The sequence below is a fragment of the Neophocaena asiaeorientalis genome, unplaced genomic scaffold (genome assembly GCF_003031525.2).
Source record: "Neophocaena asiaeorientalis asiaeorientalis breed wild unplaced genomic scaffold, Neophocaena_asiaeorientalis_V1.1 scaffold156, whole genome shotgun sequence".
Classification (NCBI taxonomy): domain Eukaryota; kingdom Metazoa; phylum Chordata; class Mammalia; order Artiodactyla; family Phocoenidae; genus Neophocaena; species Neophocaena asiaeorientalis.
The window spans coordinates 958,139-978,110 of NW_020173773.1; the positions used below are offsets into that span (position 1 = coordinate 958,139).

The 19,972-nt window shown below is 38.0% G+C and overlaps 1 protein-coding gene across 4 annotated transcripts in view; it reads left to right on the forward strand.

Annotated features, from left to right (window-relative positions):
• Nucleotides 1–700: 700 nt before the first annotated feature.
• Nucleotides 701–19,972, forward strand: part of UHMK1 (U2AF homology motif kinase 1) — a 104,872-nt gene continuing 85,600 nt past the window's right edge. For 2 of the 4 annotated variants that reach the window (XM_024751606.1, XM_024751609.1), the window contains exons 1-7: nt 705–1,123; nt 2,454–2,746; nt 3,381–3,572; nt 5,477–5,571; nt 12,427–12,503; nt 12,655–12,753; nt 16,494–16,582. In XM_024751606.1, coding sequence (XP_024607374.1) covers nt 856–1,123; nt 2,454–2,746; nt 3,381–3,572; nt 5,477–5,571; nt 12,427–12,503; nt 12,655–12,753; nt 16,494–16,582 — 1,113 coding nt within the window. In that variant the 5' untranslated portion in view covers nt 705–855. Of the gene's footprint in view, nt 1,124–2,453; nt 2,747–3,380; nt 3,573–5,476; nt 5,572–12,426; nt 12,504–12,654; nt 12,754–16,493; nt 16,583–19,972 lie in introns of all 4 variants that reach the window. The other 2 variants (XM_024751613.1, XM_024751608.1) reach the window with 2 other exon arrangements.

The window sequence follows — 19,972 nt, forward strand, 5'->3', positions numbered from 1 at the left end:
CAGACATTAATTAATTCCTTTCTAGTTTAGTTTTTTCACTGCTACATTATAAATTACTCCACAACTTAGCAACTTAAAACAACAATAAACATTTGTTGTCATAATTTCTGCAGGATTGAATTCAGAAGTGGCTTAGATAGGTAGTTCTAGCTTAGGGGTCTCTCAAGAGTTTGCAGTCAGGATTTCAGCCAGAGCTACAGTCATTTGAAGACTTGCCTGGGACTGGATGCTTTTTGTTGAGGCAGCCACAGGCAAAGTAGACAAAGAGGAGCACGGAGGCCTGAGCGTCCAGAATTATAGTCACTCGTGCCCATAGGTGTGGAAGTGGTGTTAAACCCTTTCCTTTAGTAACTGGGATATTTCCTCTGGGATCCCGGCTATGAGAAACGTAGGCGGGGTTTTATTTTCCTAGGTTCCCAGTGCTGAGGTGAGGTGCCTCAACAAGAAAAAGGATCAGTTTTAATTCAGGTGACGTGTGTGAAAGCGGTTTACATTGGGCCTGGAACAGTGAGAACTCAAGAAAGTTTCACAACTCTGAACCTCAGTCCCTTCCTCCAAACCTTAATTCCTCTAATCAACTCTAGACCCCGCCCCTTCTGGGCCCGTCTCCTTCAGCCTGCAGGATTGGCTCTTCCTCCATTTCCGGCTTCTGGGACCACCCCCCCCACCCCACCCCCCCCACAGCGCCTACGGTTTCCGGTGTCATGGCGGCCCGAGGTCTCGGCAGTCGGTGAGGCGGCTGCAGGCCCCTCCCTGCGGAGCCGCTGGTCCGGCAGGCGGGGATGTGACCGCGGGCCCTGCCGGCCTGCCCTGGGCGTCGCGTCAGCTCCGTGTCAGCGCCCTCAGTCCGCACCGATGGCGGGATCCGGCTGCGCGTGGAGCGCGGAGCCGCCGCGGTTTCTGGAAGCCTTCGGGCGGCTGTGGCAGGTACAGAGCCGCCTGGGTAGCGGCTCCTCGGCCTCGGTGTATCGTGTGCGCTGCTGCGGCACACCCGGCTCGCCCCCCGGCGCTCTGAAGCAGTTCTTACCGCCGGGCACCACCGGGGCTGCGGCCTCGGCCGCCGAGTACGGTTTCCGCAAAGAGAGGGCGGCGCTGGAGCAGTTGCAGGGTCACAGGAACATCGGTAATAGCCGCTGTCTCCCTTCTCGTCTTGCTCAGGTCCCAGTCCAGGCATGCACCCCCTCTTGCAGCCTGGCGTTCCGTCTTCCGTCTTTTAGGCTGGACAAGTGGGTCTGGCCCTGTCCTTATCACCCGGTCCAGGGCCCTTTCCCGTCCCCCTTTCACTCTGCAATACGGTGGAGTTGGTGGTCTGCTTTGGCCGTAGTAGATGCTCAATAAATTCTGTTTTGATTCAGTTCTCGTTGGAGAATGCCGCACCTATTAGCACAGAGAATTATCTTCTCTAGTGAAAAGAGGCATATCTTTCCTAGATTGTCATGTCTTATACGGAAATGTTTTAATCTTTGCACACCAGTGAAAAATGGGAAATATTTCTAGTACTTGTGACGTCAATGCTAATAACCCGTATAGGTGTTACTTGATACATACTTAGTATGGATTTGGGAGAAATGACTCCCAAATTTTACATAGTAGTCCTTATGGAAGTGTGAAAATTATACATAAGCACTTTAAACTTTTACCCAGGTAAGACCATGTTTCATGATTCAGATATTCGGAATGTAAAATATGTGATGGTTACTGATGATTGATGTATGAAAACAGTTTTCATTGTTACTATACCAACAGAGAGCTTATAATTAGTAACGGCTTTGGTTAATAAAGAAATGTCTTATTTCTTGGCAAGCATGATCCATATTTAATTTGAAGGTGACCTTTTAAATATTACCATTTGGAGAAGAATTTCTTAACACTAGTGTTGCTTTTTTAGTTTTTATTTTTTTTAATTTTTTAAGCGTTGCTAAATGGTGTATATAACCCGGGTATTTAAGATGGAAATTTTTTGCAGACCTAAGGAGTTGCTGAATCTTTACAAGATTAGGTTAAAATGTCATCTTGAAAGTCTCAATCTCTCCTTTTAATATTTAGATTATAGAGTGCTATTTTGGATCAAGAAACAGTCTTCAATTTTGATTTTGCATGTTGTGACATTTGCCGTAAGAGTACTTAGTATTTGGATTTTTCTTTTGATCATTTTTTGCTTGGCACCCTAAGTGCCTATTCACCCATCCCTGAGTGCTTGGGAAACACAATTTGAATTATTGTGCCATGTTTAATATCTTTGAATAGTAATTCGCTGTTGAAGGTCGTCTCATTTTATTAAAATAAAGTAACCCAGTTGCCCAAAAATCTTACTCATGGGAAAAGTAAATTACAGTGGCTTGCTTGCTCATCAAAGTTATCCTTATCTAGACTACCGCAAATTTGTATCTACTTTAATGGTCACTTACTCGGAGTCTGGTTTTTAAAGTATTATAATTCTTTTCTTTTTCTAGTGACTTTATATGGAGTCTTTACAATCCACTTCTCTCCAAATGTGCCATCACGCTGTCTGTTGCTTGAACTCCTGGATGTCAGTGTTTCGGAATTGCTTTTATATTCCAGTCACCAGGGTTGTTCCATGTGGATGATACAGCATTGTGCCAGAGATGTTCTAGAGGCCCTTGCTTTTCTTCATCATGAGGGTTATGTCCATGCAGACCTCAAACCACGTAATATATTGTGGAGTGCCGAGAATGAATGTTTTAAACTCATTGACTTTGGACTTAGCTTCAAAGAAGGCAATCAGGTAAGACATACTTTCTCTCCCCACCCCCTCAATGGTCTAAACAAAATATTTTTAAATAACAGAGGTGATTTAGTAGAGACTTAAGAGATATTTCTATGTAAAATACTGAAGTGCCTGGGGATGAAGCAAATAAGAATTTCATTGCCATAATCATTAAAAAGGGATATATGTTTGGATCAGGTAGGGGGAGCTAGTACAAGAGGGCTGTGGAATTATTAAAAGTACTTTACCTACATAGAAGGCTTTTTTTTCTTTGAGCATTTGGTTAATTGCTGAATTACTGTTACTAGTGTCTTCAATGTTGGGACTTTGTCTAATGGCAGAACTCATGTGACAGTTCTGGCAAATGCTCCATTCTCCATGGTTTATCAGCTCTTTGCAGAGCGTCCTTATATATCAGCAGTGTCTGACAGGCAAGAGAATATCTAAAGAAATGAGCAGTTGTATGGAAATTGTACAGCTTGGCTTTGAGAAGTACCCAGTTAATGAACCAAAGCATTGTGGTAGCCAAGGACTCAAAATTTTGACATTCGGTTTGGCAGTGGCTCATTGCACTTTCAGAGAGGTAAATACACTGGTTGGATGGAAAGTGGGCAGTTTTTGATTGGTTACAGTATTTACTCATCTTCTTTAGGATGTAAAGTACATTCAGACAGACGGGTATCGGGCTCCGGAAGCAGAACTGCAGAACTGCTTGGCCCAGGCTGGCCTGCAGAGTGATACAGAATGTACCTCAGCTGTTGATCTGTGGAGCCTAGGAATCATTTTACTGGAAATGTTCTCAGGAATGAAACTGAAACATACAGTCAGATCTCAGGAATGGAAGGTAAACTCTACCACTGTTTTGCTTTGGGGCCCTTAATCCCAATGTAAGTGTACTCAGTTTATAGTGATTCTCTTTGAAGACGCTGATTGCTTCATCTCCTCCATATTCCTCTTACTGCATTCATGTTACCTTCAATGCCATTCCTCACTCCCATAGCTACAGATGTGCTAGTGAGCATTGCATGCTCACTGTTTTTAGCTGAGGCCTGGCGTGTCGTAAGTGCTTGAATGAATGCATTTCCCCAAAGAAGCAACAATGAATTGTTTAGTAAGGTAGTATTATATTCTAAAATATTACTAATACAATACTATTCTATGAGGATTGTTAGAATGGATATTGGTTATTCTTTTACAAATGAAAACTTGGAGGCACAGATATGTAAAACCACTAGCTCCAGATAGTACAACTGGATGTTCTAGACCTGGGCCCCCAATTCTGTCCCTCCTACTCAGAAGTTCAGTGTTCTGTCCACAGTTCCACTCTGCTTCGTGTTTATTTGTATTCTATATGTGAACTATCCTGAGAAAGTGCTGCTAATAACATTGTTTCTTTGGGAACATGGGTTCTAAGTTCCAAACCTCTGACACAGGAATTAACCTTTCACATATTCATGAGTTAGGAATTAACTACATTATGTTTTCCAACATATTGGGGCTTTAATGTTGTGATGATATCAGTATCCTTTAGGTTAGAGGTTTGATAAACAGTACAATGTTTAGGAATTATTATTGCTTTTGATATTAAACAAGTATTTTTTTGAGCATCTAATGCATAGTGTGTGGCCATTATACCATACAGAGTTTTCTTTCTTTTAAACCCCTAGTCATCTATACCTGGTGAAGCAGTTCTTGGAGTAAATACTTTAATAGCCTAGTGGGTGTACCTAATGCTTACTTTTGGCAAAAAAAAGTACTGCCATGTTAGTAAAACCAGTATCATTCTTTATCATTAGTACCCCAAACAGTCCGTTGTTCTTTCTCTAGTGCTAATATAGATAAACGGATCAATTTTCTACATTTAGCTTTGACTAACTTTGAGCTCTTTGGACTATTTCTTCTTGAGCCAGAGCCAACCAGAACTAGATCACATTTGGGCATTGTTTTGGTGAAATTTAGAGGCATGATGTGTACTAAAGCATTCCCCATTATTTGTCTCCTAGGTATAAGCATCGTTATTCTGTATTTTATCACTTTCTATAGAGGCAAAATTGCCAAGTATGAACATAGGCTCTGACGTTAAACCTCTAGGGTTTATATCTTCCCCCACCTCTAAGTTATTTATTTAGGTTTACTAAGCTATGGTTTACTTTCTGTAAAATGAGGATAACAGTGTTGAGGTTAAAAAAGAGATGATACCTAGTTCCTAGCATAGAGTGTGGCCTGTGGTATTGGTGATGATGATGACATCGGGTCTTTTTACTCATGTACTCACTTCCACAGTACTCAGGGAGAAAATGTTATGTTCCACAAGGATTTAAGGTATGAATAATGTGACAGATGAAATTTTTAAATACTGTCTTGTTTCTCTTTGATAGTTTATTTTATTTCTGTCTGAAAACCAATTGAAGACTCATCATGAAGACACTGACTCACCTAGCACACATTTACTTTCTCATTTTGCATTAAACTACATTTCTGTGTGGTTGCTTTGGTATTTGTTTCTTTATTCATTCATCTGGTAAGTCTTCATAGAGTGTCAGGTACTGAGAATGGAGACAAAATGTTCCTCTTCTCGAGAAGTTTTATAATAATGTACCAATCTCCTTCATTAAGATTGTAAGCTCTCAGAAGAGAGTGTTTTCTGTTGCATTTAATTTACCAAACCGTTCAGTGCTATGTGTCCAGTACTTAGTAAATACAGACTGAATTGAATAACCAAAGGAAGATTTTTCTCCGTCTTTTTAGGCAAACAGTTCTGCTATTATTGATCACATATTTGCCAGTAAAGCAGTGGTGAATGCCGCAATTCCAGCCTATCACCTAAGAGACCTTATCAAAAGGTATGTTACATGTACTTTAAACTGGCTTTTTTTTCTGAATGGATTTATATTATTATTTCTGGTTTGCTTAATCATGTAGAACTTTTCCTTCCTTAGAATCAAAAATCTTTAGATATTCTATACAGTCTAGCTTCTAATAAGAAAGCAATCAAGTTGTTTTACTAAATTTATTTTCAAAGGAGTGTTCTTTTTTCCTGGTGAGTACCAGGTATTAGGCTCTTCCTAGCAGTTATTCAGTGGAAGATAGATGATGGATCACTGTACCTTGGGCCTTTCGTAGCTCTGGCAGTTCTATATATGATAGAGAATAGGTGTTTATTAACTAAAGACTAAGTTTACTTTGGACTACCAAATAAAAATTTCAAGTAAAGTAATTATATATTATACTTTAAATAATTACCATTGAAAACTCTGGGGACAGATACAGTGTTTTTTATTTAATTTTTAAATTGTTTTTTAATATAAAAATAATTCCTGTCTTTAAAAATGTAGTGACATAAAATAGACTTTCTTTGAATTGACAAAACATGATTTCTGACAAATGGTTTAGTTAAAAGGATGTGTAACCCTATTCTTGAATTTTCTCCAAACTGGCTTTTAAAGCTTCACTAAAACTGCTCATTAGTCTACTCCTTCTACCCAGGAATGTTTGTTTCTCAGAGTAAACCTACGGCCATTCAGATTCGGTGGCAAGTTAGTCATGCCCTTATGATAGTCGTTGTCAAACGTATTTGAGAAAGCTGGTCCACGTGACTCCTGGGCCAGGTGTTGCTCTGCAGGGTGTTCTGATTAGCGTCGGTTATTGTAAGTGAAGGTGTCTGTTTTTATCTGGCATGATTGATTGTTTTATAAATCTTGGTGTCTAAGGAAATGACACTGTGGTTTTTGATGAGAGATAATTAATATTACACATGTGTATATAATGAAATGAGTCAGGCGGTTATGGAGCTTTTTGCTTAAAGTATACAGATGTAGTGTTTTGATTTCACCCAGTTTCCCCTAGTGGTAACATCTTATGAAACTAGTACAATATTGAAATCAGGAAATTGACATTACAGTCCATGGAACTCAGAACTCACCAGTTTTTTGTTTTGTTTTTTAACGCTTCAAATCATTTAATCCCAAATTATCAGTCACAGATACCAGTTTTTAAAGGATTAAAAAAAAAGACTGCTCCCCTCAAAACATGTCCTACTACAGTAAGCAGTTCTGTAAGTTAAAAAAAAAAAGGGTTTTAATAAAAGTGATAAATCATTCTATCTTTAGGATAGTTATGTTCAACAAACCCACATATGCTTGATATCTGCATCTTACCTCCTAGGATCTCAAACTGTTTATTTTAGAAATAAAAACATGGGGAGAGGACAGTTCATTGTAAAATATGAAAAAGCAATGATTCAAGCATGTGAGTTTTTGCTTTATATTCCTAGCCAGAGCACAAATGACTGGATATTCTCATCAACACCAAGCTAAAAAAGAAACAAAAAACAAAACTGGAACCACCATGAAGACAACGCCACATTAAAATCTCTTTCTCTTGATACTTTCTGGCTTCCAGCTGACTGGATGAGTTTCTTCTGTCGCTGTATCATCCTCTCTGTACACTTTAATGGTTTTATCAGCTTCAGCTGTTAATAACCGACTTTCAGACTGATCAAAAGCACAAGCAAATATTCCTGACTCACTGTCCAAAGACCCAGGCTGCACTGCTGCATGAACTCTCTGGAAATTGTAGCCAGTTCTCCAGTCCCAAAGATGCATAGTGCCATTGTCAGCTTCACCAGTTTTACTTGCACTTGTGTGTGTGTGTGTGTGTGTGTGTGTGTGTGTGTGTGTGTGTCTTACAAATTACAGTAGTTTTAAATAGCTGTCAGTGTCTGATTGATACTAGATATTAAATGTTGCATTTTATATTGAAAAGAGGCAGTGTAAAATTATATAATGGATTTTAGGATAGAAGTCAAATTATGTAATGGATTCTGGGATAGACTTAAAAGTCTAATTGACCTTGTTATTTAAGCTTGAGGGGTTTGGTTTTATTTTGTTTTTAATAATACTTTTTTTTCCCTTTCTTCTACAAGTAATACTAGATTTGGAAGCTATAGAAAATTGTGACAAGAAAAATAAAAATTATAAGCTCATTTTCTACTGTTAACACTTTGGTGTATTTCTTTTCAGTGTTTTTCTTCATATTTTGTTGTGTATGCATGCAAATTATTCGAACCTTTTTTTTTTTTTTGTAGACTAAAGTATAGAAACTGAAAACAAATATGTAGCTTAGTCAATGCTTAGGAATACTCTTGTATCCACTATATTCAGGTTGAGAATTAGAACTTTACCAGCTACTCCTGAAGTCCTCTATGTACCCTATCCCAATCTCAAGCCCCTTCTTCCTCCCTAAAAGTAACCGCTACCCTGACTTACGTGATTATTACTTCCTTGTTTTCGTTATAGTTTTATTACCTAAGTGTGCATTCCTAAACACTATGGTTTAGTGTTGCCCTTCTATTAAAAAAAAACAAATCCCTTTTAAGTTTCATTTACTCTAAAAGGTCCCTTTCCATCTCCTACTCTCCCTGTTCCTTTGTTTATTTGTTGAACAGCCTGGGTTGTTGACTCAGTATAGTTGTCCACAGTCTGAATTTTACAGATTGTGTTATTGTAGTATAGTCTAGCATATTTCCCTATTTTCTGTAAATTGGTAGTTGTATATTTGTATCTAGAGGGTTTTTTTTTTTCCAGACTGTAGATGGTATTCTGTTTTTTTTATGTCAGCACATAATGTGGCCGTCTCCATTTTATGTGTTAAGAACTGTTAATACTTAGTGCCTAGATCCATGACTTTGTTAGGGGTTGTAGAATGGTGATGTTCTTATTATGTCATTTTCTCTTCATTTAGTTAAGGCGAAATAAATGCTTGATTCTCTTGACTTGTTTTCATAATGAATTGATTCCCTGTCATCTTCCAAAGCAGACCATCCCCTTTTTGAAAGGTCAAAGTATCATTATTAACTAGTGAATTTAAATATATTTGGTATATTTCAATCCATTGCAGTTCTTATCCTAATTGAAGCTGAAATTATCCCATCTTTGAGGAATGTGAGCCTCTGCAAGTTGGTTTTGGCAGACCTTATTATCTGTAATAGTTTCATTTTTATCTGGTGTGGTAAGATGTTCCTAGTTCAAAGTACACATTTCCTGCCCCAGACCTGGAAGTAGCATTTCTCCAAGAAGCCTGGTTTCTTTTAGTAGGAAATGGTATTTTAAAAACCACAATCGGTATTAGGAATACTCACTGCTACTGGAGCGGTCATTGTTTCAAGGCCTATTAAGTGGACAGAGTTCATACTGATGTTTCCAATTTAAATTCAGAACCACAGTGTTTTTACTTCTTCTGTTTTACATCTCTTTCTCTTTTCTTTTATGTCAAGAATTCTGGTTCTTAAGGACAAAGAGAATGCCAGATTAGAATATTTCATAATTACTCATTTGCTTCATTCCACATTACACTAAAACAGTCTCAATAAGATTATTGAAAACAGTTGTTTTTGCAATGCTTTTCCCATTCTTCCCTCATTTGAAAAAGTTATATCTGCATTGGCAAATTATATAGCTATTACATGCTATGCACTCTGTTTTCAAGCACTCTCATTTAATCTCAGTTCTATGTGTAACTAGATATTTAATGTTCATCACTGATCCTTGTGTTGATGTCTCTCTAGTCATTTTAGTTTACTGAAGCTTGTTGTCTTGATCATAGGATTAATATTCTCTGAGTTCTTACATGTTTTTTTCTTTTAATTTTTTTTTTTCTTTTTCTTTTCTTTTTTTTTCGGTACACGGGCCTCTCACCGCCGTGGCCTCTCCCGTTGCGGAGCACAGGCTCCGGACGTGCAGGCTCAGCGGCCATGGCTCACGGGCCCAGCCACTCCCCGGCATGTGGGATTCTTCCAGACTGGGGCGCAAACCCGTGTCCCCTGCATTGGCAGGCGGACCCTCAACCACTGCGCCACCAGGGAAGCCCTAACATTTTTCTTTTAAATACTGTTTTATTTATTTTTTAATTTATTTGTTTTATGTATTTATTTTTGGCTACGTTGGGTCTTCGTTGCTGCACGTGGTCTTTCTCTAGTTGCGGAGAGCTGGGACTACTCACTGTGGTGGCTTCAGTTGTTGCGGAGCACAGGCTCTAGGCATGTGGGCTTCAGTAGTTGTGGCGCGTGGGCTTAGTTGCTCTGCAACATGTGAGATCTTCCCGGACCAGGGGTTGAACACGTGTCTCCTGCATTGGCAGGCAGATTCTTAACCTCTGTGCCACCAGGGAAGTCCCTTGCATATTAATAATAGTTAAACTGTGCTTATTATACTTGAAAGTCTGTTTACCTGGGTATAAAAATCCTTAGCAGACACTTTTCTTGAGTGTCTTAAATTACAGTTGACCCTTGAACAACATGGGTTTGAACCGCAAGAGTCCATTTATACATGGATGTTTTACAGTAGTAAATAGTATGTTACTACATGATCTGCAGTTGGTTGAATCTGCGGCTGCAGTACTGTGGATACAGAGGAACTGTGAATATGGAGGGCCAGCTATAAGTTACATGGATTTTACACTGTGGGGAGGGGGCATGCCCCTAACCCTGGAGTTGTTCAATGGTAAACTGTACTCTCTTTTCTTCTAGCATATAGTGTTGCTGTTGAAAACAGCATGTTGATGACACTCTGTTTTTGTATTAAAAGTCACTTGGGGCTTCCCTGGTGGCGCAGTGGTTAGGAATCTGCCTGCCGGGCTTCCCTGGTGGCACAGTGGTTGAGAGTCCGCCTGCTGATGCAGGGGACACGGGTTTGTGCCCTGGTCCGGGAGGATCCCACATGCCGCGGAGCGGCTTGGCCCATGAGCCGTGGCCGCTGAGCCTGCGCGTCCAGAGCCTGTGCTCCACAACAGGAGAGGCCGCAGCAGTGAGAGGCCTGCGTACCGCAAAAAAAAACAAAGTCACTTGGTCTTTTGGCCTAGATGCCCTGAGGATTTCATCTTTTTCTTAAAAGTCTAGTGATTTTACCAGAATAATAGATTTTGATTTTTCTGGGGTCTGTATTCTCAGGAAATATGTAGTTTCAGATCTTTTTGTTTGTTTTATGAAAGTATTCTTAAGTTAGTTCTTAGTATTTATTCCCTCGCTTTGTTTTTTTCCTTCAGGCACTCCCATTATATATATTAGATTTTCTTTGACTCTATTCAGTATTATCACTTTTTCTTGAATCTTTTTTTATTTCATTCTTTTTATTTAAAAATTTTTTCTTGGGCTTCCCTGGTGGCGCAGTGGTTGAGAGTCCGCCTGCCGATGCAGGGGACACAGGTTCGTGCCCCGGTCCGGGAAGATCCCACATGCCGCGGAGTGGCTAGGCCCATGAGCCATGGCTGCTGAGCCTGCGCGTCCGGAGCCTGTGCTCCGCAACGGGGGAGGCCACAGCAGTGAGAGGCCCGCGTACCGCAAAAAAAAAAAAAAAAAATTTTTTCTCCTTTCTGCCTTGTTTGTCTTTAAGACATTATCACTTGTGTTTATTCATCCTTATGTCTCTTCTAGCTTAAGCTTATTTTATGAAATTATTTTTTCCTTTTGTTTCTCCTGAGTTCTGTTATCTGATGTTTGAAATTTTCTAATTTGATTTATGTTACTCTTTCATATCTTGTATCTTTGTAAAAATTGCCTTTAGCTCATTTGAAATGGTAGGTTATAGTGTTCATCTGTGTTGTGGTCATGTCTTTCTTGCATGCATTCGTTGTCTGAGGGCAGTTATTTTGCAATTCTCTTTTCTTGCGTAGTAACTTTGTTATAATACTTTTTATGTGGTTCATTTTTATATGAAATACATTTTCTTAAACGTACAGAAGAAGGTGTAGCTTTTCTAACTACACAGGGCTCCTTCTTCTGTTGTTTTGTGTAATTTTTTTTGAAAAAGTGTTTTTTTTCTTTTCCTGAGATCTCCTGGCTCTTCCCCTTCCCTGCTTTTTTCCTGGTGTCTTTGTCTCTTTCTCTCTCAATTTATTTACCCCATCAATGTGGATTCTCTTCCCAAGTTTTCTTTTCTTTGCAGGACTCTGCCCTGGAAGGGAGCTTCAGCTGGTTGGTTTTGAGAGGTTCTAGTGTCTAGATTACTTCAGCCCCCTCAGGTCTTACAGAGGACCCCTTGCATTCACTTGGAATTAGAATGTATAACCCCTGGTAGTTTCAGCTGCTTTTCTCAAATTGGCTAACTGTGCTTTCCAGTGAATACCTGCTGGTTCTTTGGGATTATTTTTTTCTCTGGTTCATCAGATTAACTGTTATTTTTGTCTGCTTCCTTCTACATACATGCCAATGTGGTGCAAGTCCTATTGCTATTGATGGTTTCTCCCTAGCCTCTTGTATTTTGGAGTCTAGTGGGGTTACCTACTTTTGTTAGAGATGTTGTCCATAGATTTTTGATGTTGCTATCAAGTTGCTTTATTATTAGGGGGATTTGACAAGGCTCAAAAGTCATCTCACCTCTTTTTGTTTTTTTTTAATTGGATTACCCTAAATCTATGTCTAGCTGTTTTTCACTTAGTGTTACAGAGTGTGGATCACTTTCCCATGTTGTATTTATTAATCAAAAAGATTTTAAATTAAAATATATTATGTCTTAGGTATATATAATAATTTATTGAACTATTTACTCATAAAGAGCATTTATTTTTTTGTAGATGAACGATTCAGTAAGTCATGCTAATATGATAATGCTGTGGTGAACATTTAGATGTTTTTATTTTCTTTAATGGTTGCATTTTCAAAAGATTTGACAAAAATTGTAAAGATACCTATTTTTGTGTTTTAGCATGCTTCATGATGATCCAAGCAGAAGAATTCCTGCTGAAATGGCACTGTGCAGCCCATTCTTTAGCATTCCTTTTGGTAAGTTGTATACGTCTTTATTTTTTTTCTTGGTTATTTTACAATCAAATGAGACATCAGAACTAATTTGTATTCCCAAGCTCCTTTGCCTGGTAGTCATCAATTTATTTGGGAGAGTTTACATTTAACCATGTTATAATGAATTTAACAGCCCCTCATATTGAAGATTTGGTGATGCTTCCTACTCCAGTGCTAAGGCTGCTGAATGTGCTGGATGATGATTATCTTGAGAATGAAGAAGAATATGAAGGTCAGCGTTTCCTAAATTCTATTTTAATGTGTCTTTCCTAACTGTGTGGAATAGTCATACCAATTCATAAGGTTCTCATATTTTACAAATTTATATAGTGAGGGTATTGAACTATATGATTTCTAAAGTACTCTCACTTTTGATTCCTGCTATAGATTGAATGTGTCCCCCACCAAATTCATATGACAAAGCCCTAATCCCCAATGTGATAGTATTTAGAGTTGGAGACCTTAGGAGGTAATAGGGTTAGATTAGGTCTTAAAGGTGGGGTCCTCATGATGGAATTAATGCCCTTTAAAAATGAAGAGACAGGAGAGGTGTCTCTCTCCTCCCTCTCTTTTTTTTTTTTCTGTCTCTGCCATGTGAGTATACAGCAAGAAGGCAGCTGTCTACACCAGGCAACAAATCTGCCTGTACCTTGATGTTGGAATTCCAGGCTTCAGAACTATGAGAAATAAATGTCTGTTGTTTAAGCCACTCAGTCTGTGGCATTTTGTTATAGCGGTTCGAGTACACTAAAACAGTTCCTAAGGTCCTTTCAACTCTTTTACATCTCATAGGTCTTTACAAAATTAATAAAGAAGGCTATCTTTCCCAGCAACTTCTTTCTCCCTGTCTATTCTAGTCCTGCCCTAATCTTTCACTTCTCCTTTGAGCTCTCTTGTTTTGCTTTTAATAATTCATTCACTCAAGACATATTTACTGAGTATATACTTGCCACTGTGGAATTATTTCCTGACTTTAGTGTGATAGGGGAGACAGTTATATAAACAATTACAGTTTTGATAAATCTGAAGGTAGGGTAATGTACTGAGGCAGAGAGGAGGGGTATTTAACACAATCTGAGTGATGCATGAATGGGCATCTCTACAGAGGTAATATCTGAGCTCTGTAAGTAATTAGAATTGCTTGACTAAAAGTTGAGGGGTTGAGCTAAAAGTAGCTGAAAGACATAGAGATGAGAGAAAGTGTGGCATGTTCAGAGAACAGCAAATTGTTTGGTATGGCTGTTTCTTAGGATATTTATTGGGGAACAGTCAGTTAAAGCTAAAGAGGTAGCCAAAATACAGATATCTAATAGACTTGTTTGCTGTGTTTAAGAATTTGGACTTTAATCCCAGAAATAGTAATATTGGAATATAAACTACACAAGAGAACTTTGCATCAGGGGTAGAATAGTCCCTGGCTTCTGATAAGTACTCAATAAATATTTGTTCTTTGTTAAATCTAATAAAGAGCCATTAAAATTTAAACTAGGAGAGTGATATAGTCAAACTTGTGTTTAATAAGAGCATTCTGGAAGCAGAGTGACGAATGGACTAAAAATCAGGACCAGGGGCTTCCCTGGTGGCGCAGTGGCTGAGAGTCCGCCTGCCGATGCAGGGGACATGGGTTCATGCCCCGGTCGGGGAAGATCCCACATGCTGCGGAGCGGCTAGGCCCGTGAGCCACCACTACTGAGCCTCCGCGTCCGGAGCCTGTGCTCCGCAATGGGAGAGGCCACAACAGTGAGAGGCCCACGTACCGCAAAAAAAAAAAAAAAGCAGGACCAAACATAAAAATATTAATTGCTTAGTATTAAACATTTTCTTTGTGGAAAATTAAACCATTACAGATGAAGCTAATTTTACCATACTGTCTCTTGTAAGGGTAAATCAGCTCTATATAGTTATCTGACAAATGAAACAAACATAATTTCTTTGAATCTGTGACAGTTGTAGGAATCTCCAGTCTCTACTTTTTAGGATGCCTTTTTATCTGAAAGAAGTCTTGCCCTCAGCATTGTTTTAATCAGGTCCTTATGGTACAGTAGTTCTGAATAATCTCGACATCTAATTCAAATTACTACTTAAGTCCTTTTTTTTTTTTTTTTTGGTATGCGGGCCTCTCACTGTTGTGGCCTCTCCCGTTGCGGAGCACAGGCTCCAGATGCGCAGGCTCAGTGGCCATGGCTCACGGGCCCAGCCGCTCCACGGCATATGCGATCCTCCTGGACCGGGTCACGAACCCGTGTCCCCTGAATCGGCAGGCGAACTCTCTACCACTGCGCCACCAGGGAAGCCCCACTACTTAAGGCCTTTAAGTCTGTCTACCTACTGTACTTAATTCTGTCTCCTCCTAATAATTTTTATTGCTGTAAAACTCAAGCTTGGACTTCCTTGAATAAACGTTAGGGTAGACTATACTTACTCTTTTCTGTGTATATTGCTATGCAACACCTTTTTTCTACTTCTAAATACATTGAGCATTGAAATGTTTAAATGTTGCTCTTAAATCTTACTGTTTAAGAGTCTTACGTGAACTAAAGTGCAACAGACTATATAGTACCATTAAATGCCTTGTTAGTTCTAATTAGCAAGGTCATCTTCAAATAACACTAGTTTTAGGTAAGCTTGCCTTGCTAGAAATCATAAGTGTTAGGACAGCTGTCTTGTAATCTTGATGGTGGTGGGGAAGAAGTTAGATTCAAACCTTCCACTTTAGACCAAAATAAATTGCAAATCATGTACAGGTTAGAGTTTAAAGCAAAATAAAGAAGGGAGGGAGTAAAACAGGGAAAAAAGAAAAAGAAAGGAGAAAAGGAAGGAAGGATGGAAGAAGGGCAGGCAGGAAGGAGAGAATAAAGGAAAAAAAGTTGAACTAAAAAATCATGGGAGATTAAAAATATATATATTCTTGGAGTGGGGAAGGCCTTTTACTAGTCTGGCACAAAACTCCGAAGAGGTAAAATTTTAATTCAACAAATTTTACCTTGCATAAACCACCAAAGACAAAATATTTACAGCTCTTATCACAGAAAGAACCCCTATAAATCAAGCCAGTAGATAATGGGTAGAGGATACAAATAGATAATTTATATGAAAGGATGTACAGTATATCTCACACACATATTTCATTCTCATTTATTGAAATGTTAATACCATACTATGATATCTTTGTTACCTATTACATTGACAGTGAAGAAAATATATGAAAACCCTCCTGTGAGTGAGGTACAGGAAAACATATTCTCATACATCACTGGAGAGAGTTTAAGTTGGTGAACCTTTATGAAAGGCAAATTGGTAACTCTAACAATTACAAACTCATATCAATTTTGACCTAGCAATTCCATTTCTAGAAAGTTAATTTAGAAATACACAAGTGAAATGAGATATGTACAAGTTTATCTATTACAGTATTGTTTATAATGGCAAAAAGCTTGGGAATAGTTTAATTATTCAGCAGTAGGACACATTAGAGAGTTTATCAACCATGTATAGAGTGAAATACTACACAGCCATAAAAACAAATGAGAAAATTTCATGTAATGCTATTGAAAGATGTAAAAATGTAATGTTAATTTTAAAAAAGCAAGATTGGAACTTTTTACTTAAAGCATATATGATCATGTTTGCTTGTATAAGCTTATAAGATTTATGGAAGGATACAGAAGAAACTGATAATGTTTATTGTCTTCAGGGAGAGGAACAGAATGACATTTTGGAAAGTGGGAAGGAGACTATTTTTTTGGATTTCGGGTCACTTGAATGTATTAACTATTCAAAAAAAATTAAAATATGAAAAGAATTATTAAATGCATTGAATTTATATTGTTCTTAACTTAAGCTTAATTTTAGAAGTTATATAAAATGACCTCATTACTTAGATATGGATTCCTGAATTCTTTAATTTAAAATATTAAAATAATGAATGCTCATTAATTACATCTGATTACTGTTGTGTTTATTAATAACCAGATGTTGTAGAAGATGTAAAAGAGGAGTGTCAAAAATATGGACCAGTGGTATCTCTGCTTGTTCCAAAAGAAAATCCTGGCAGAGGACAAGTAAGTGAATATTTTCATAATTCCAGAATGATTCAGAGGTTATTAAAATCCTGTACAAAATGTTTTAATTTTGTAGAAAGATGTACACAGAATGTTGCTAGGGATTATGAATTTTGCATTATGGCTGTTTTTATTTTCTTGTACTTTTCACTTTTTCCAAAAGTTCTATAATATGCATGTACTTTTTTATCTGTTAAAATTTGTTTTTTTAAAAATATTAACCTACTTTTAAGCCATTATATACAGGCCAGCTGAATCATATGCTAATTTAGGTCAGGGTCAGCTACAGAAATATTTGGCCCAATTTTGTTCTAATTAAGTATAGTTAGGAAACCATTTAGGTTAGATTCTGATTGTAATAGAATTATCAGTGATAATTTAAACAACGAAAATACACTGGACTGAGAATCCTGAAAGCTGAGTTCCAGTTTCAACTTGACTAGTTTTGTGATGAACCGTAGTTTTTTTCATCTGTAAAATGTATAGGCTAAAACTATGATCACAGTTTCTAAAGAAAACTCTGTATCCTAAATTAAATCTTTCTTTTATCTGTAGGTTTTTTTTATTTTTCAGAAAACAGAATATTGTTTTACTCTAAGTGTTTCTCAACCTCAGCACCACTAACATTGAGCTGGATAATTCTTTGTTGGGGGAGCTGTCGTGTACATTATAGGATGTTTAGCAGCATTCCTGGCCTCTACTCACTAGATGCCCTCCCTCCACCCTCCTCCTCAGTTGTGACATCAAAAATGTCTCTATAGACAGTGCCAAATGTCCCCTGGTGGGTGAAATCACTTCTGGTTGTAGATTTTGTTTTTCATGGTTCAGTATTATGAAAATTCTTGGCAACTGAAAAAAAAAAACAAAAGAAATCTCACTCTAGTCTTAGTGAAAAGTTATTATTGCCAGTATAGTAATAACAGCACTTACCTCATTCAGTGTCAGGAACATACTAAATACATCATTGCTGCTTATTTAGTCAACCAGTATTTATTGAGCATCTGTTATTTTCTAGGCACTGGGATACAACAGTGATCAAAACATAAAAGAATATATAGTGAAAAGTGCTGTGGGGAAAAAGAGATTGGAGAAGAGATTTAAAGAGTGCTGTGGAGGGGTGGATTGCAGTTTTAAATAGGCAGGTGAGGAAGCACTAGTGGATTACACTTGAGTCAAAATTTGAAGGAGGTAAGGAAGAGAATTTCAGCAAAGAGAACAGCAAGTTCCAAGGCCCTGAGTATGCCTGGTAGGTTTGAGGAGGTCAGTGTGGCTATGCAGAGTGAGAAAAATGGGGGGTAGTGGGAGATTAGATCAGGGAAGTATGGGAGTGTAAGGGACAAATCAAGTAGAGTGAGCCTTGTAGGCCTTTGAGATAACATTGGCTTTTACTCTGAATGAGAAGGGAAGGTATTGGAAGATTTTGAATTGAGGACTAATGTGATCTGACTCGATATTAATCTGAGTGGTCAAAATAGAATGGGAAACACAGCGTAGAGAAACAGTGGGAGTATTTTCAGGGGGGAAGTATCCATCTTTAAGATGATATGAAAAAAATAAGTCTTTATGAGCAAGAAGACATTTGCTTTATCACCAAAAGAAATAAGAAGCTTCTACTGATATTCACTGGAGAGTGAAAGCAACTTTTGATAAACTCTTAGAATCACAGATTTAACTTCTTGGGTTATTGAAAATGTCTGTTGCCTAGTTGGTAAAGCCAGTTTGACTATTTCAGTTCAAATTAACATGTTATTTTTTTTAAGGAATATTAAAAAAATACTGGAAAGTAGACTATGGGATGCATCTTACAATTATAAAAAGTGGTCAAGATTAAAATGATAGAGCTCTAATATAATTATTTAATTACATAGTAAGTTATAAAATATGTTTCCTCTTTATTTAGTTCAGAATTATATAATGTGTAAAATTATAGGTTATCTATGAAGCAAGGAATCTGATAGAAAGCTTGGTATTCCTTCTATAATTGCATGTCTACTCATTTATTGAACTTCGGTGTATGGATTTTGGAGTAATTATGAATCAATTTAAAAAAGTCAGAAAGAGCTTCATTTTTCTCACTGGACATCATGTAATCTTCCTTTTGTATTTAGTGAAAAAGTATATATTGCTAGAAACTACAGCTAAGCACTTTTTTTTTGGTAAGAAAAGGAGATATAAAATATTATGTATATCTAAGGTGAAAAAATGAGCATCAATTTTTAGCGCTGGATGGTCTCTACTTTGTGTTCAAGAGTAATGCATAGCTTAAAATGTCATAGAATGGAAGAGACGAAATCAGTTCTACCTGTCCCTTTTACAGTAAATATGAATTCAGAAAACCCCATCACAGGCCAAAATATCCTAGGTCTAATGTCACACATCATCCTTAACAGAAATATTTGCATGAGACAGGGAGTGACCAGTCATAGGCAGGGCATGGAGCTTTGTTTATCAATGAAGAAACAGTCCATTAAAAAAAGTACTGTATTTGAAATTGCTTCTTTTTATGCCCTGAAGGTTTTTATGCCCTTTGGTAATAACTTTGCTTCGTCAGCTGGGAAAAGGGCTCCTATGAAAGGGGAAATGAAAAGGAATAACCTGCCTGAACTTCTAGGTAGATCCAGTTTTAGGAAAAGGTACAAATGAAAGTTAAGACTTTGGAAGTTGATGTCCTTAAAACTGTCTATTCTTGCTTCCACTTTGAAAGTCTCTGAGTGTCCTAGGATGCTCACACCTCAGTTTGAAGAATATATATATATATATATTTTTTTGCGGTATGCGGGCCTCTCACCGTTGTGGCCTCTCCCGTTGTGGAGCACAGGCTCCAGACGCGCAGGCTCAGCGGCCATGGCTCATGGGCCCAGCCGCTCCGCGGCATGTGGGATCTTCCCGGACCGAGGCACGAACCCATGTCCCCTGCATCGGTAGGCAGACTCTCAACCACTGCGCCACCAGGGAAGCCCTGAGGAATATTGATGTAACAAATGAGGCATACAACTGAGGAGGGAACCAGCAGCATTGGCATCACCTGGAAGTCTGTTTAGAAATGCAGAGACTCAGGCCCCACCTTAGATCTACTGAAGTAGAATCTGCATTGTAACAAGGTCCCCAAGTGATTCATATATATATATGTATGTATGTATATATATGTGTGTGTGTGTGTGTGTGTATATATGTATGTATATACGTGTGTGTGTGTGTGTATATATATGTATGTATATGTGTGTGTGTGTGTATATATATATGTATGTATATATGTGTGTGCGTGTGTGTATATATATATATACACACAGACACACACACATATATACATACACACATTAAAGTTGGAGAAGCACTGTTCTAAAACAATTTTGATAAAAATGAAGTTACTTTGTTTTCTCTGTCCTCTTA